The sequence below is a fragment of the Seriola lalandi genome, unplaced genomic scaffold (assembly GCF_002814215.2).
Source record: "Seriola lalandi dorsalis isolate HSWRI2012SDOR001 ecotype SW California unplaced genomic scaffold, Sedor1 jcf7180002054794, whole genome shotgun sequence".
Classification (NCBI taxonomy): domain Eukaryota; kingdom Metazoa; phylum Chordata; class Actinopteri; order Carangiformes; family Carangidae; genus Seriola; species Seriola lalandi.
In genome coordinates, this window is record NW_019525347.1 from 541,868 (window position 1) to 560,058 (window position 18,191).

The following is an 18,191-nucleotide window of genomic DNA, read 5'->3' on the forward strand; positions in this document are numbered from 1 at the left end:
GGCTCGCACTGCTGCTCGCCCACTCTGCATTTCTAGGAAGAATAGGAACATAAATATATCCCCTGACTTTCACCCACTCCACCCACTGAACAGATTTAGACCCATCAAAAGATTTTTACTGAGAAAACGAAAAAAAAAAAACATTAAACTTTTATATTTCATTTTAAGAGTTTTTGAAAGTTCTCCGAATAGTTTCTTTGATATCCAGGCGGCTTGGCAGCAGGACACAGAGCAGACGCAAACACAGACAGACAGACAGAGAGAGAATCTCAGGCTCGGTCCTGCGCTGCATTTAAACCATTTTATTCCCAGACAGACAGGCCTGCCTTTGGTCTCCTCCTGCCATATATCAGCTCCTGACGGGGCTGCATCTCCTCCAGTCGCAGTATGACTGGCCTGGAACTGGATGAGTTCACCTGCACCATAATTTACTGAAATCGCACCAGGTGTCATCGTCTGTACTCGTGCTGCCGTAGCTCAGCGCTGTCACCACATTACACAACAGCACTCAAAGGTTACTCGAAGGCTTTCAGCTGGCCCCGACACGTGTATCCAAGACGGCTTTCTGGCGTATTTTGAATACTTTGCTGTGGGTTTCTGGAAATCAGTGGGATTTAAGACCAGCCTGCAGGTGTCCAACTGGAAGACGATGTTCAATCCAGAGTTACTTCTTGGCTGAGTTGGTGGGATTCTTTTCAGATTATGCTGGTTAGCGCTCAGTGCTAGTCTGAGCTTGCTTCCCTGGATCCAGATTTACACATAGAACAGCTTATTATCCCTGATCGCCCACCCCCTCCTCCTCTTTGCCTCTATCCCCGTCTCCTTCATTTACCTCCCTCCCTCTCCCACCTTTGACAAGACAGGACCAGACAAGACAACTCTTAAGGTGTGGGTCGCCTTGGCAACGGGCCTCTCCCAGCCCAAACAGCTGGAGGCGCAGGGATAATGTGGAGAGAGTTGGGGTTTGACAGAAACTGAGAGGATGAGGAGAAGTTTCAGGGTTCGACTTTCGGAATCTCTCTCTCTCTCTCTCTCTCTCTCTCTCTCTCTCTCTCTCTCTCTCTCTCTCTCTCTCTATCCCTCTCTCTCTCTTTGGAAGTACATTTCAATCCACCTGCTTTTATGCACATCTTTGATTTGTGCATTTTTTTTTTCAAAATGGAGTGTTAATGCCAGAGAAAAGTCAAAATATGGTAAAAATATATTTTTTTAAAATTGGCTATGGTGGAATAGTTGGTGTATCGATTAAAACAAAATGTGACAAAGTGCAATGGAAACAGACTTAGCAAATAAATCAGGATGTACCTGAAGAATAATGTGCGTTGTTCGTCACTCAGGCTTCCATGGAAGAGATGAAACCTGGCTTGTGTATCATGCCGTCACTCACTCCTTGATCTTTCTCCCTTTTGTGTTCTTTTTCTTTTTTCGTTTGGCTTCCTTTCTCTCTTCTCCCTCTTTTTTTTTGTCCCCATTCAGTCACACATTATGAGTAATCCTCTGCCGATGTTTAAGGGGAATTAATATCATATTAGACTATTAGTCAGACGAGCACAGACACAGCCCTTTGACATATCTCACACAGAGTCATCTTATTACGAGTCGTTGAATCATTTAACCTTTAGCTGTTTACTTATTTTTTTTTACAAATATAGATGCACTGGATCTTCTGACTTAACCTTTGCTTACTGTTCCTCTGATCTGCTCGGGAACAAAATCTCACCTAACTGACACTGACAAGGAGCTGCTAAGGAGGTCGCTAAGTAAACACTCTTATTGGGCTGGATGCCCACTCTCTGTATTTGGCTGAAGGCTGAAGGGAACAAGGTATTAGGTGGCATTTCCTGGTAGACATGGATTAAGTTCTGGGTGTCATGCAGTTACAATAACACCCTCCCACACGCCTGATTGTGGTCCATCCTTCAGCCTGCATGTGCTCACTTCTCCTGCAAGGTGGGAGCAGTCAGCTACTCAGCATGTATGGACTGTAGGACTATTTAAAACAGCTGTGTGTTACCTGCCTCTCCTTCTCCTCCTTGTTGTGTTCTTGGCTCTTTTAAGGAATATTAAGTTCATGTTTAAAAAGGTCTTGGCAGGCATAACTGTCATTTAATTTATGGATATACTTTTATTCTTTCTTCCTATGTTATCTTTCTTTGCCTGTTTCTGTTTTGCTGTCATAGTTGATTTCATTCACAGAAGGAAAATGTAGTATGTTCATCAGTTTTTCTTGATTGCTGCCCACATGTATTTCACACAGCTTTTATTGTACTTTAGTGACTTGACTGACTGCAGACTACAGGGTCTTTAAATTGGTTTTCTGGGGGAAAAAATGTACAAGGATGTGACCTCAGCTATAACTATGAACTTCTTGGAAAGTTTACTTTATGAAGTAATGCAAGCCCACTAATGGAAATGGTGGTCTGCAACGCTCTAATGACTGTGGAGTCATTTGGACGTGAGGGGAGATGAGGAAAAGTTACCTAATCATTTTTCAGCATGAAGCAGACTGTTGAGAAACTTGGGTGTTAATTTGTTTATTAAAGGAAGCGTGAGCGTGCACGCTCTTTTCCAGCATTTCATTCTATGCTTCGCATTCGCAGACGTACACGTTCACACTCAACAGAAGCTCAGTAGACAGACTTTCCGCTGCTGGACTGACTAGAAATGGGGGTTCATTATTTTGTAGTTGTTTTTTTTTTCTTTTTTTTTTACTAAAACTACTTTAAACAGGGTTTAGTTCTAAAGGAAGACGCCTGAAACTCTAATTATGGAGAAATAATGCCCTTTAACAGAGTTAAAAAATCACTTGAGTACTGTGTGACAAAGTGTAGTTCACTTTCATTCATACTATTTCTGCTATTCACTGCAGCAGTTTAATTGATAGACTACTATGAATCAGTCTGCAAATGTTGTTAATAATGCAAGTACATTTTCGCTAATTCGTTCCGTAAGTCTTCTTCTGTACATATGTGTTGGTAGCTCTTGAGTAACACAAGAATGAACGTAATTATCACAGTTAAATAAAGTAAAACAGCTTACTTTCAGAGGTTGTCAGGTCAAAGTTACCCTGTGGGGTTTTGACCAGTAATACAGCCATGCAGCAGCGTTGGTACGAGTGAGCCCCTGTTCTGTTTGTAGTGCATGTAGATATATGCAGGCGAGCACGCAGGTGATGGGATACACATCTCTTTCAAACTCTGTAGCGCAGTGAAGGCCGCAACTTAGCAAACATCAACGTAAACAATGCTCGACGTCTGATATTAAAAATGAGGTTTGATATTTTATGAGAAAGGGAATGTTTTGACACGTTTATCGTGCCTCAACGACAGAGACAGTGTGTTTAGGTGAGTAACGGTGAATGTAAACAGACACTTTATTTACCTCCACAGGGTACGTTTTAATGTTGTCAACAGCTTAATATTTTGGGAGGATAATCAAGCGCACTTCACTTCAATCAGTACAAGCTCATGGTGTTAGCGTGGTCTGCAGTCTCATGACCTAAAAGGGGGTGCAACATCTAATACTCAAAAGCTGTGATAGACTCAGAGGTGTGGAGCTAGTTTACACTGGTTTATATTAACACTGCACCAAATGCACAGACAGACACCCTGTGCTGTATAAACAGTATGAACATATATTTGGGCCTTTAGAGCCCAGTTACATTGTAAAACAACTGAAGTTATTATGACGTTTCATAAATATATACTCTCACATGTCTCTTTGTGGAATGATTTAAAAAAACAAAACAAAAATGGAAACATGCCAGTTTAAACCAGCAGCTCAGTCAGCAGCATGTTGTGGCACAGTTGGCTGAGGGGCCACACCATTATATCAGGCTTTATTTAGAATTAAATGCATTCAAAAATCATTAAAACTGTTGCTGTTTCTGGTGCACCTGGGAGAAGTGTACTCAGGCAGCTTCTACTTGAACCTTGGAGTGTTTCATTTGGTGGAAAAATGCAGCCTGGATCAGACCGACCGGCATTCTCTTGCATTTGAACACATGGTTCTGGATTCGCTGTTAATCATCTCCCTGTTTGGATCCAGTTCGCTTTGTTATTGACCGTTCTATGCGAACCATATCTGTGAAGCATAAACAACACAGCATTAAGAAACAAGAACTTAAAACTGTGAAATACCTGATGTAAGTATGGGAGTTAGTTTAACAAGAATTCATTACCTCATGTTTTTGATGTAGTAATCAGCTCGTGACAATGAGCAGTGTGTTTACAGTAGGCTGATGTGTCACCACACATTAATGAGACATCTTGTAAATAATTTTACTCTATGTGAAAGACTGAATTCATCGTCAGTCTTGCTTAAGAATAAGCCTCTGTGCTGAGAGCCAGCTGGCGTGATTGTAGTCTACGTGTCAACTGATGATAACCAAGACTTTTATCTTATTAAGTGCACCTAACACAGCGCACCATCCTGTAAAAGACAGGAACATCCTCCCTGTGTTCAGTCGTTACTTAGACAAGATATCCCCATATTTATGTGGACATTTTTCTCCAGTGTATCAAGGCTGTTGTGATGTGGATGTCAGCCGACCCAGCAGGCTGCGACAGGCTCTCAGCTCCCTCTTGTGCAGACACACACACAGACTTAATCTGCTGCAAACCAATCAGCGGCTCTTCTGCCCAGCTGTAATTTTCCAGTCCTATGAGAAAGAGCAGCTGATGACTATGTGAGACCGTTACTCATTTTACCTCAGACTGAAATCTCATTGGTGAGTGTGAGGAGATGGCTCATTCCAGAGAAAGTAATAAAAAGAACGTCTAGTTTGTTTTTTAACTTGGAAAATGCATTTCATCATTTTTACTTGGAGCATTTTAACAAGATGCACTGATTCTGATGAACTGGGTTTGACCAAAACACAGACATCAATCTGACTGCGTAACAAAACAATCTCCCTCTTACAATTGGAAAAACTGAATTCATGAATTCATATACACACCTCAGCTTGACTTGGTCTTTTATAACCAGTAGCTTAAGATGGCTAATGTAAGCTAGTGTTAGCGTACTTTAGACAGCAACATTACTGAGTCAGTTTGCTGCAGTCAGGTGACTCCTCTGCACGTTGCCACTGTTAAGCTGCATTTTAGCCTGTCGTCGATAAATATTTCACTGATTTTTTTATCACAAAAGTAAAACAATAAGGAACATATTTGTCTTTTCCTGCTTGCGTGTAGACTCTCAGTCATGTAACCTAATGATATTATGCGCAACAACCTGTAAACAAAAGACTGACACAATGTTATCATCATATGAAGATGATATGGTAATTGTATTAACAAGCAGTTGCCTAATTATACATCCAGCAGATATGATGCAATATTATCTTTCATTTGGAGTTGTGTTTGTGGCCGCCTGATCCAAAATTCACTCTCTTGCTGTTTTTGTTCCACACCAACTCCTGATGGAAATATGTCTCTTCACCTGCTAAATGCTCCGATGGTGTTGTCTGCTCCAGCTGTCATTTGGTGTCGGGCAGGTAGCGCACAGTGGTATTATGTGTTTTATTTTTTTTGTTATTTTTACTGAAAATAGTTGTTTTACTCTGGCCCAATTACAAACCTAATGAGAGTGATTTAAGCGATCCAAAACATTATGTTCAAACTCCATAGAGCTGAGGATATCTACAGATAATTATCTGTGGGTGAGTCACCATGTGTGACCCCTTTCCTATTACTCATAGTCAGTTCATCCAGTGTTGATATAAAAATATTTATTAGAGAAACCGACTGAGAAGGATTTTGGGAAATGAAGGTAATTTAAATGTCATCATCCTGTAATTTAGAAATGTGGCCACAGTGGCTGTTGTTCATCAAAAATGATAGGCGTATAGTCTGTGCATCAGTTATGCACTGTGTTTAAAAAAAAAAAAACAAAACAAAAAAAACTTCCTGGTACTTTTTGCCCCTCAGAATTGAAGATCACAGACACAAAGCAATGATGCAACACTACCGAAATGTGGGAAAAGCAGACGGCTGTCCATCATGGTTAGTGGAAAGATAACAAACAAGCTGGACTTATGAGTGTCCCTCCATAGAATGTATGTCTCGTCAGGGAAGTACAAACACTAGTGGGGTAGCAGTGACGCCAGTTTAACCCCCCCAGGAGCATCCTAGTCAGGAAACAGCATCACGGCAGACAAGGGAATAACAGGAAGAGGGTACCTGACTGATGCTCCAATGGAAATGGCCTTGTATGGGCCGACCGGTACACCCAGGGTTCAAAGACTTAAGAGAAGGCCCCCAGTGAGGAGATGGGCTGAGAAAACAACCTTCACCCCCCCCACACACACACACACACACCTAAATCCCTCGCATGCGAAGAGTCTTCTCATGGCAAACCTCACTAATTGTTGGTTTGCTTTGAGTGTTTGGAGAATGTAAACAACCGCTGCTTAATGAAACGCTCTGAGAATCACAGTCTGCTCGGCTTTAGTTAGAGAGGCGATAATAAGCTTTGAACAGTCTCCAATTCAGAATCTGTCATTATGGCTGTGGAAGTGTGTAACGCTCGCTCCCTAAATCGCTCTTAACTGAAGCCAGCCACGAAAAACTGGAACTTCCAGCAGCATCACGTGTGAAATATTGGGCTTTAGTCCTTTTCTCTCTCCCGCTTCCCACACGTCTTTTTCTCACAGCGACTTGCTCATCCGTGTTATCTTCGTGCCTACACCTCCCTTTGTTTTCCCCCCTTTATTTAACCGTTCCCTTGAAGACTTGAAAGAATTTAGAGCTTATGGTTATTGAGGGGTTAATGCCAAGGTCAGGCATCAAGAGAGGTCACTCATTTTCAACCCCCCACCCCTCCCCCACCCCACCAACAGTGGCAGTGCCAGTGGGGTCTAATCCCTCAGGGTAATTGCGTCGCTGTTGTCCACTCCTTTAAATATAGCCTCCCCTAATTAAGGCTGACGGTGGGGGGGCGGGCAGACATGGATTCAAACAGGTTGCCTTGTTTTGAAGACAGAGGACAAGGAGAGGTGGAGTTTGTGCATTAAGACCTCCCCCCTCCTCTTATTCCAAACATGTGGCCCAAGGCCCCCGGAGGTCTGAATTGTTTTTGCGAGCTAACTAATTACGAGGGATTTAAACACGGTTCATCTTGGATTAACTTGAATGACAAAAGAACAGAGAGTATTGGGCTGAGTGTTTGTGGTCAGCGCAGCAGACTGTGACAGGACATTTAGGATATAAAACATTCGTGCTCCCACACAACACTGCACCCAACACACACACACACACACACACACACACACACACACGGCATCACACTAGGGCTGCAACGATTAGTCGACTCACAGAAAATTAATCAACAACTGTATTGATGATCGATGAATTGTTGATATTCCTTTTGTAAGACAAAATGTCAAAATGTTCTAGTTTTTGCTTTTCTGATTTCTGTTTTCTTTAATCATCACCCAGTGATGGACATTTTTCACAATTTTCTTACATTTGACCAGATGACTAAAAGATAAATTGAGAAAACAATCGACAGATTCATCTAAAGTAAAAAGTTGCACCAGAATTTCAATATCAATTCATTTGCCTATTATTTTCTTGATTATAAAACATCATCTTATAAGTTCATCTTCAGATGTCTTGTTTTGTCTGACCTGTAGCCCCAAACACAAAGATATTCAGTTTACAATAATATAATACAGAGAAATGCAGCAATTACAAGAATAGTTTTAAGGGGGAACTCCAGAGATGGAGTGTTGCAACTCACTACATTTGGTGGACTGGAACAAAAGAAAGAAGAATGGCCAGAGGCTGAGATAATCGTGACTCCTGACTCCTTTTCCCACAATGCACTTGGATACTGTCCCTTCACCCAAACCTTTGTCTTCCTCACCTCCAGTTTGAAATACAGGTTGGGCTGCAACTGCCACATACAGTATTTCATTGATTAATCTGCAGATTATTTTCTTGAAAATAGAAATGCCCTTTCACAACTTCCTAGAAGGCCGAAGTGATTTCCTTAAATTGCTCAGTGCTAAGTGAGTAACAGACCAAAACCAAGAAACATGTCATTTATTATTGTCTATAATAAATGCACAGAGCAAATCCTCATATTTGAGAAGCTGGAACCAGGAAAAGCAGAAAACGATAACCTTTGAAGGAACTCACTTCACCTATTTGTGTTTTCATTGGAGGAACTCCTTTAATTTTAGCTTCAGGGACATAGTTCTTCCGCCAAAAAAAAATCCACTGTTTGGAAATTTCAGGAAATTTCAGGGTGGGGCTCGCAGAGCTGAACGTTGCTGATTGGTCAAATTATGCCAGCGCTTTCTACAAACACGTTTTGCTTGAATGTTGTGGCTGACAACAATTAGGACAGCGCCAGAGATTTTATGCCGAATGCATTGATGACAAATTCCAGGCTTTGGTGTCCATTTTGTGTGTATTTAAATGATATTAAAAGTGACCGTTTTGATACATCAGTGAATTAATTTGCATAATCACTCACAGATCTTTGGCCCTGCTGATGAAATGCAAATCTCAATGTGCTGGAGGAACTTTTACTCCCCTGACAAACTTCCAGGAAATGAGTTCTTGGAAAATTAAAGTTCCTTGAACTTTTGGTGGAAAAGAACCTAAAGTTCTTTGAGAGCCATAACAGACAGGACTGATTTGATTAATACATTATCAGAATTGTTATTAATGTTCTGTCAATCAACTAACACTATGCCACACCAAAGTCATTGACTTTCATTTTTCCTTATTCAATTTGTACATTTTTGATTTCAAAACTGATCCATACCAAACAGGAGGTAGACAAAGAATGTCGTATTATAACTGTGTGTTGGTAATGTTGTTTTTGTTCGAACAGATTTACTTCCCACTCTTCCACTGGTCAGCACATTTAAAGGAGACCTAGCTGAACTCATTTGGCCTTTTGTCCCTGCAGGGTCAGAGTTCAAATGAAGCACTAAGTCAAGCTGAACAGTTTAACACGGACATGTATAAGAGAAAGTTTGATGACTGCTCACTGGATTCGACTTGGATCTGGATCAGATGAAACATCAAAGAAGTGTTCGTCAGATGGAAAACTTTTCTGGTTCTCAAAAAAGAGATCAGTTTCAGTCCACATGAGTCAGCCAGGATGTGTGTGAGGTTGTGGGGGTGTGATTGAGAAGGTAGGCGGGGTTGCTGATTTTCTTTCTCTGCGTCTTCCCAGTAGACAGCTGTAGTAAACACAAGGAGCCTCTCAGCCTCCGTCACGTTCATTCGATCCCACCGTCCGTCAGATTAACTCCGTCCGGCGTTTTCACCTTGAAGCTCGGGATTATTTTAGGAACTTGAAACGCACTGACACGCTCATCTGAGGGACTACAGAGCAAGTTCGATTTCAGGCTGCGGACTAAAACTTTTACCACCTGCTGTCTATTGGACCTTGGAGCTATTGATTGGTTCTTCCACTGAAACTCAAAGGGGGTGCTTTTCCCGGGAAGTGGAGTTTTTCTATGGTATGTAAATAATTAAGGACCAAGTGAGCTTGAAGGCAGTTTCATTAAAGAAAATTTGATGTTCTGAGAATGATTTGCTGGAGTCTCCCTCTATAAACATCATAGGTATGCTTGTGTTGTTGCAGTTGTCATTCATTCTCTGTTAAAGTAAAGGATAGCAGAGGTAAACTAGGGCTGCAATTAACATGTATTTTCATTATTTGATTAATGGTCAGGTCAATAATACAGTGAAAAGTGTCTGTTTTAATTTCCATGGGCTAAATGTGACATCATCAGATGTCTTGTTTTGTTCAACAGTCCAAAGCCCAAAGATATTGAAGTGATTTATACTGTAAAACAAGGAAAAGCAGCAGATTCTCTGATTTGAGACGGTGTAACTGTCAAATGTTTGGTATTTTTGATTGATATACCATTGCAGCGCCTCTTCACTGATTGTCTTTTATCTCGACTTTTCTCTTGCTGTGTGAGACTGTGAAGGTAGCACACATCCACATCTGTGAGGAGCAGCACTTAAAACTCTGTTTTTCCTCCTATGTCTGCATATTTCACATCTGCTTCTTATATCAACAGACCAGCGGTACCCCCTGGCACCCACCGGCGTTCTCTCCTTTCCATATTACTTGTACCAAATTGGAAGTGGTTTCCAAATAATCAATTTCCATGTCATATTTGGACGCGCTTGCGCCCACATCAGCATTCAGTGGAAGTTCAAATTTGACTTTGAATACCTAGTTCTTTTTTTTCTATTTTTTTCCTCTCACTTCCTCCTTTTTTGGTCTTGTTCACCGCCCTCCTGTCTATCTCTCCTTCTCCTACCCTGAAGCTATGGTTAGGAAGGCTGGTTGCGTCATAGTCCAGGCAACATTGCCTGAGACAGCAGTCAGTACACTTGACTGTGTTAGAACGGAGAGAGACCAGCTGCCGGTGAGTGGTGCTTTTCTCATGTAGCCGTATTGATCACCCTGAGATGAATAGTGTTGAGCCTGGATGTGTTTGGTTCTTCAGGTCTAAGAGGATTTAGTGGTGTTTCTCTCCATAAGATGCAGCTTGAGTGTGCTGTTTTTCTCTGTGACGACACTGTGACATTGGCGTATGTCATTTTGGGTGTCATGTAAATATTTGATTGTGCTGCGGGGGGTTGGGATCAGTTGTGTTTCAGCTTGAGTGGAACTCAAAACAATTAAATAACATTTAAATCTCATCAGCTTTTGCTTTAAAGTTCTTCCAAATGCAATTTATAAAGGAATAGAAAAATAATTTCATGTTGCCAGTTTCAATTTGTGCTTTGATTTAGTTGAAAAAAAAACAACTGTATCCAGTTGTCTAATGGGGAAATTAGTTGTGAAAAATGAGGAGGTAATGTTTTTCTTGGGCAAACTACAGTGCATGTTGAAACATACCTTTGACTGGAATGCATAGTTTAGTTCACAAAAAAGGAGTTACAGTATTTCCTGTGTGCTTGTTTGTTCTTGAGTTTCTTGCTTTCTGTGGCAAATGCTCAAACCTGCAGTGTCTGTTTGCTGTCAGATGAATCTTCAGGCAGTTTGTGACTTTACCTTTAGATTGTGTGTGTGGTGATCTGCTGTGTGGGGTAGTGGCAGGGATAAGAGATGTGACAAAGGTTATAAATGGACGTACCATCAGGGCAGACATTCACTGGAGAGTTAATGAATATCTGTAGTCAACACAACAGTGAATTGCATAGTGATTACCAGAAGAGGAAATGCAAATGCTGCTATGTTCATGTATAGATTACAGAACGGGCTGGGTCGGACTGGGTTGGGAGTCCCTGGGCCAGAGGTGTTAATAGTTCATGTTTGAAAGTCAAAGACATTAATTAAAAGATACAAAGAGATGCAAAATGATAAGGAAAAGAAGCAGAATAACCACAATGAGACCTACAAAAGACCCACAAAGAAACACAAATATACCATAAAGACATGCAAAACTACCGTAAAGAGACTAAATGAATGCGGACAGTTAAAATGACTACAAAGAGATGAAAATTAGCCAAACCGAAACACAAAGCAACCAAAAACAGATGCAGAACTACCAAATGAGGACACAAAACAAACATAAGGACACACCAAGTGACTATGACAATGCCTCATTTGTACCTGTTTTGTGTGGGGGACCTTTTGCTTGTCTGTGCTCAAGGACCCATTTTCTCATAATCCATCCATAGCCATGTGACAGTGGGAATATGAAACTGATGTTAGTGATGGGAAACTGGCCAATTTCTCCTAAGTGTCTATAGTGTGAAATCTGGGGGAAAAAAACCTTCCACAGTATGTGTCACAGTACAGAGGCGGATGACATTATGAAATACTGTGAACAATTACACAGTCTGCAGTCTTATCTGGTGTCCAAACACTATCGAACAAGTAAATGAGTCACACAAAATGATGTGGACTCTTTAAATGTGTCTGATAAACTGGATGTTATATTGTTGGGTATTTCCGTCTCATAATAACAGTCCAGTTCATCGCAACTCAGACTTGGCCACCACTGCTGCTGGTAAAAATGACTTACTCATCAAGTTAGTGGGAGAGATTTGTGGAAGCTGTGACATTGCTGAGAAGAGGCTTGAGGACAACATACATAAGCAGTCGGACGATCATATAAAACTTATTTGGGAGTGCAAACAAAAACAAATAGTACAGTTATTACCCAAAGTGTTCACTAAACATCCTTCACAGTTTACAGACCATTCTCAGCAGCACATTCAGTTAGTGACTAAACTGTTTGCTTGTTTGCTTGTTTGCTAACTGACAGTTTGCTCAGAAAGGTAATTGTCCATATAGCTTTAGCAACCGTAACAAGGCAGAGCATGCTGGCTTTCTCTACATGATAAAGTGTTAGGTATGGAGTCATACTCAAGTTTAAAGGGGGGGGGTGTCTTTTTTTTTTTTTTTTTACCAAAGCCAAAACACAACAGTAAAAGTGTAAGGAAAGGATAAAACTTCATATGTTATGTAAGTAAGTAGCCTTACCACCTACTGTACATCAGTAACTTACCATAACCTCCACAGCCAAGCAGTAACAGTTAGAAAAAGCCTGGTACATCCCACAGAGAAAAGATGCTACTATGTCTAAGTTTAGCATAACGTTAGCTCACCCTCCAGTAAATTTACCAACCTCTATTATCTATACCTCGATATACCTCTATTTGAAAACCTAGGGAATAAAGTATAAATCTAATATCTTTGTTGCCCATCCAAGTATGGTTTTCTATAGTAAGCATCAAAACAGGGTTTGCATTTGAAACATTAAAAGCTTAGCTACAGAAAGAGTTTTTTTTAGCTAGCTAACACACTAGCTAGCGTTAAATAGCTTGTTAGCTACAGCAGATAAAGTCTTCTTTATCTTTTACTGCGACAGTTGTTATTTCAGCCAACAAAACAGACAGGCTTGAAATGAGCAGCCTCCTTCTTTGTGAAATCAAAGATGTGTTCAAAAATTTTCACTCATTTTGAGGAAATATGCCACCTAGCACAGCATATGTGCTCTGCTAGCATTGAAAGCTTGACAAGCATAGCAACAGTAACTTTAGGGGGGCAGCGAGAGGAAAGTTGTAATAAGTTGAAATTACAGTTGCTCATTGGTTGAATTATGTCTTACAGGGATCACTACATACAGCTGTCTTAATAATTTTATTTTCACTTACAGATGCTTAAAGTGACATCATCCCTCCTCATCCTACATTTGTTGTCCGTTAGTAAATGATCGCCATTCAACAGAACTTACCGCTGCGGGTCATTATATGAACATACTTCACATGTGTTTGGGTAAAACACACACAGTCGCACTCACGCTTCTCTCAGGGGAGGATGAAACACAGCAAGTGCCTCTGTTTGAGTAAATCCATATGTGTGCGAGGCGTCAGGACTGTACAGTACCAGAATGAGGGAGAGTCGGTTAATAGGGAACAGACATGCAGACAGGCAGGCAGTGTTGTTGCATAAGGGCCGCAGTAAAAAAGCTAAGCTCTGGCTCTCCTCCTCCGCCTCCTCACCCGGCCAGAGGACAGATGGCGGCAGAAGAAAGCGAGCGGGCGGCAGCGGCTCTCTCCCATGCCACTCCTCAACAGATGCATCGCTTATTTATTGAAAAATAAATCAGACCTGGGCCAGGCCTGCCCAGGCTCCCGCTTTGATCTCCTGCAGCCTTACTGGGCGCTGTTTTCAATCCCACCTGCTGGGCCAAAGCTAATTGCAACTCTGTGTAATGTTTAGGAAAGCAGGCCCTCTCCAGCAAACATGGGGAGGCCCTATGGGGTCATGTGCTCTGCTCCCAAGAGGACAATAAAGATAGTCTCTTAAGAAAAAGGTAGTGAAAAAGTTACATGTAGCAGAGTTTGACCTGTCTCAGTCTCTGTCAGCTCAGCTTGATGAAAAGCATGGGTGCTCTGCAGGTATTTAATTCTTCAAACTTCTTATTTGACAGTCCATTATGCTCAATGCAGTAGCTGATATTGTTGTTTTAGTTGCAGTTAAAAAGTAATCGATGTCCCCTATAGGACAGCTGCATGCAGGATGGCAAGTGGCTGGAGAGGAAGTTACTACCAACTGACCTCAATGCTGGGAAGTGCGGATGTCGATTTTTGACACTGGAATTTTCTTATAATATTAATACCATCTCGGGAAATCTTAAAGGTTAGAATACATTTATATGATAACATTTTATTCTTTCACAGACAGTCAGATAATCTCTAACAGCCTGGCCGTCATACAATGATAATAGTAAATCAACAGAATATTATAAAGAGTTTCAATAGCTGTTCATTTTAGTTCATCAAATGAAAATGGTATTAGGTTTTTTGATTAAAATATATTGAATAAACAATTGGAAGATGATACCTTGGGATCTTGGAACTTGCAAATGCCATTTGTGCCTCTGACATTTTATAGACTAAATTATTAGTTGAATAATAAAAAAAATCATCATTGCTCTGCTCTAATGTCGACGTTGCACTTTTTTCTTTGCAGAACAAAATCAGTTATCTGAGGAAAATCATTAGATCTGTTTTTTACAGAGATAAACAACAAGTGAAGTTGTTGCAGTGATTACAGTAAAATTAGTTTACGATCAACAAGGAAATATTTTTGCATTAGACATGTTGTGTTCGTGTAGTCTTTGCAGTCTGTACTGTCTTGTACCGATGTCTGTACGCAGGTAAATGGTCAGTGCATTAGTGTATTTGACTGTGAAAATGAGACAGTGGTTGTCTTTCCTTCACATGTAGACTGTGAATCACTGATGATGTGTTTGTGTGTCTGACTTTTGGGTTGTCTTTGAGTAGTTTGTGCTGTAGACTGCGTGAGTTGGTCTGGCCAAAGTCGTGTCTGAGTATTTGACTGACTTCACTCATACTATTTGAACAAGACTCTGCATGATTCTGCCTCGTCTGGTGCTAACCAATCATTTGCGTGCGTAGGTGTGTTTATTGGGATGCACCAGAGCGCTTTTTTTCTTTTTGTTTGCGAGGAGAACAAGGGAGGAACAACAAGGCTGGGGTGGGTTTTTGAGAGGAAAGAAAAAGGAAAAAAAAAAAGGTTGACTTGAAGCTACCGTGAGCCGACTCCTGTAGCCCCTCATGACTGATGAGGAGTGGTGTTAATGCTAACATAACTTACTGCTGAGGAGAAGTCCAGTCCAGTTGCCAAATCGGTGATGGCTTGCATGTCAGGACAGGACCTTAACGCAGCCCTTTTCTCTGGGAGTGGAGTGATGGTAAGTATTACAGTTGGCCCGTGTAATTAAACACAGTGTACCTGGATGTCACCCGCAGTCTCAACAAAGACTGAAGTTCAGTGAGACCTTTCAGTGTCGGACAGATAGTTGGCCCAAACAATATGTTTTGTGCTCAACGTAACCAAACAGTATATATCCATTGTTTCCCGTATGAAGCATTAGTTGGGCTGTTGTGTTTTGTGTTGATTCAGGTTGGCTTTGATTTCATGTTTTCTATAGTGTGTGTGATTGTGTGGAGGTTGATGATGGCCTCTTGGAACAATGACAGGGTATTGAGTTTGCTCTATGGGTGTGGGCACCACTATGACAAAAAGTGGTGTGTGTGTGTGTGTGTTATAGTAGTGTAATAAATATGTGGGAAAACTCCAGTTTTCACAGTATGTCAATAACAGATAAGACATTTTTTTTTTTTATTATTCTTTTGCTGTTTTTTTATTAGATACTGTACATTAACCTCCACCTCCTGAAGCTAACCCACACACACACTTGCAGCCTGATATATACTCACACTCTAGCAGTAAACATACACAATAAAGGCTTTATTAAAAGCTCTAGCTGGAGTGTGTTTCCTCCTGGCTTGCTCTACCTGTTAATTCTCGCTTTTAATTATTTACATCTGGTTGTGCTCGTCATTGGCATTAATTTATCCATCTTTAGGATTAAGTTCTGGCTCCATTTTGAATCCAGATTCTTCAAACTCAGACACTGATATCTTATCGAACCTTTCACCTCCACTCCCTCTTTTTTTATTAGCAAAGAGCAATGTAGAAAACATAAAAAGCTACTTATTTTTAGTCTTCGCTGGCTGTTGCTTCGAGCTGTTAAAATGACAAACGTTAGCAGTGGCAGATGAGATCAGCTGTAGCTAATTAATGTTCAATCCATAATGGCTAGAATGATAGTTTTTGCTGATGTTTTCTCGATAGTGTGCTCTCTGCAAGACTGTCTGTACTCGGCTCAGTCCATGGTTCCCATAGAAAAAGCTCAGTGGATGTGAGCTGCTCTTTAACAGAGGTGGGGCAGTTGACCAGGCAGTGCATCTGCCAAAACAACCACTTAGTCCTCATCCTTAAAGTCTTTTTCTCTTGTAAAAGTAAAAAAGATGTCGTCTGGAAAAAAACACTTCCTATAAAGAACAAATCTCCCTCTTTGTGTGACTTGTCTGTGTTTGAGTACGGTGTCTTCTTCGCCTTGTTCAAAAACACAAAGGGAAGATTTATACTTTATCTGAAGTGATATTTCCAGACAGTATTTTTGGTTTTTACAAGAGAAAAGACTTTAAAGATGAAGACCAAACTGGCTGGTTTGGCAAATGTGTGTCTGGTTAACTGACCCTCCTCTGCCAAAGAGTGGGCACACCCACTTTCCTGAGCTTTTTCTATGGAAACCATTTGGGATTGTCTACCACGCAGTGGATGACACAGTCTCGAATGCTGGGACGCCACTGTGTTACACCACCGACCGTGAGTGAGCGGTGGTGTAACCAATGATCTACGCAACTGTGCCATGTCAGTTTCACAAGAATCGCATGATATCAATATTTCAAGCTTATCACCTTATTATATCTGCATCTAGACCTCAGGATTTGAATCAATTAACTAAATTAAGGATATAATTGTTGAAACGCATCACATGCATTTAAGTATTTCATGTTTTGTGCTCCTCACCTCATTTTCAGGTTGTAGCTAAAATCACTAAACTTTGGTGTTTCAGGCTTCTCAGCCAGCAAAAGGCAGCTACAGATCCAAACTGCATCTTTGAGCATTTGTTATTTATGAATTTAGTTGCATACAAATGTTGAAAACTGAACCTAATTAGATTAAATAAGAAATAAGAGGTTTGATAAAATGCTATCATGCTACTCGAGCCCTTTCAACCCTTTACGCAACAGAGCAGTGAGAGCATATTACACCTCTGAAGATAAGTTGTGAGAGAAGCTATAGCCTGCAGCTCACATACGCTCCTTCTGCTCCTCCTTTGACCTGATGCAAACACACACGTGCACTCTGTGATACATGCGATTACATAAGCGCTAGGTGTGCTTTGGCAGGACAAGCTGTTCCGGAGGAAGGCTGACTGAGGTCGGAGAGGGAAATGCTGTCAGGTCGCAAGCAGTCAGGAGGTTTTATCCAGTTTAGTTCTGGCTTTTGCAAAACCAGTAAGAGCATTACTGAGCAGATTCTCTTGCTACTCAGATCTGAGAGCGGCAGCCCTGTGATGGATGGGCCTCGTATCGTATTGAGTCAGATATGTAATCTGGATTTGAATTTATCTGCGGCCTTTCCCTCAATGCGTCATATAATTCCATACACAAAGACCGATCACCCGCAGATTTTCCAGCTCACGAGGACTCGACAAACCTTCCAAACTTATTTAAAACTGTCCTCAGGAGCCAATATTGTGATGGTGGTGAGGAAATTGCAGCCAGATTGAGCTGCCAGGTTGTTGCTCTAAACCCACAAGTTCCATCGTTAATTATAAATCATGTTTAAGACATTTGAATCTTAACTTAATACAACTGCACTGCAGTTTAATGTCTTTAGCATCAGCTGCTGTGTGAAGTACTTTTTCTTGTGATTCTTATAAGATAAATAACACCAAACTCTCAGTGTTTTATCTGTAAAGTGTGTGAGTACACCCTTCATATGTTGCGTGCCAGTGTTTGGAGGATTAAGTGTTAAAGTAATAATCCTGATTCACCTCAGAAGACTCCAGTCATCTTCTTTCAAACAAGAACAGCTTTATTATAGCTGAGTGACTGGTGTGCTGGTTGATGACACAGCTTTGGAACGGGCATGCCTGTGTTTGTAAGTCCATGTATGTATATGTGTGTGTGTGTGTGTGTGTGTGTGTGTGTGTGTGTGTGTGTGTGTGGGTGAATTGGCGTGTTTGCAGGATGTGTGGAAACAAGGGTCCATAAGCAGGTGCCACGTGGCATTGGATGTGCTAAGCCGAG

At 41.1% G+C, this 18,191-nt stretch overlaps 1 protein-coding gene across 5 annotated transcripts in view; it reads left to right on the forward strand.

Moving 5' to 3' along the window:
• Positions 1–18,191, forward strand: part of plekhg5b (pleckstrin homology domain containing, family G (with RhoGef domain) member 5b) — a 75,712-nt gene that overhangs the window by 24,830 nt on the left and 32,691 nt on the right. The window contains exon 1 of one of the 5 annotated variants that reach the window (XM_023425644.2): positions 9,148–9,481. The exons of 2 other annotated variants lie outside the window; for them this stretch is intronic. In XM_023425644.2, the coding sequence (XP_023281412.1) occupies positions 9,479–9,481 (3 nt within the window). In that variant the 5' untranslated portion in view covers positions 9,148–9,478. Of the gene's footprint in view, positions 1–9,147; positions 9,482–10,287; positions 10,406–15,057; positions 15,215–18,191 lie in introns of those variants that run through there. 2 more of the 5 variants (XM_023425646.2, XM_023425645.2) reach the window with 2 other exon arrangements.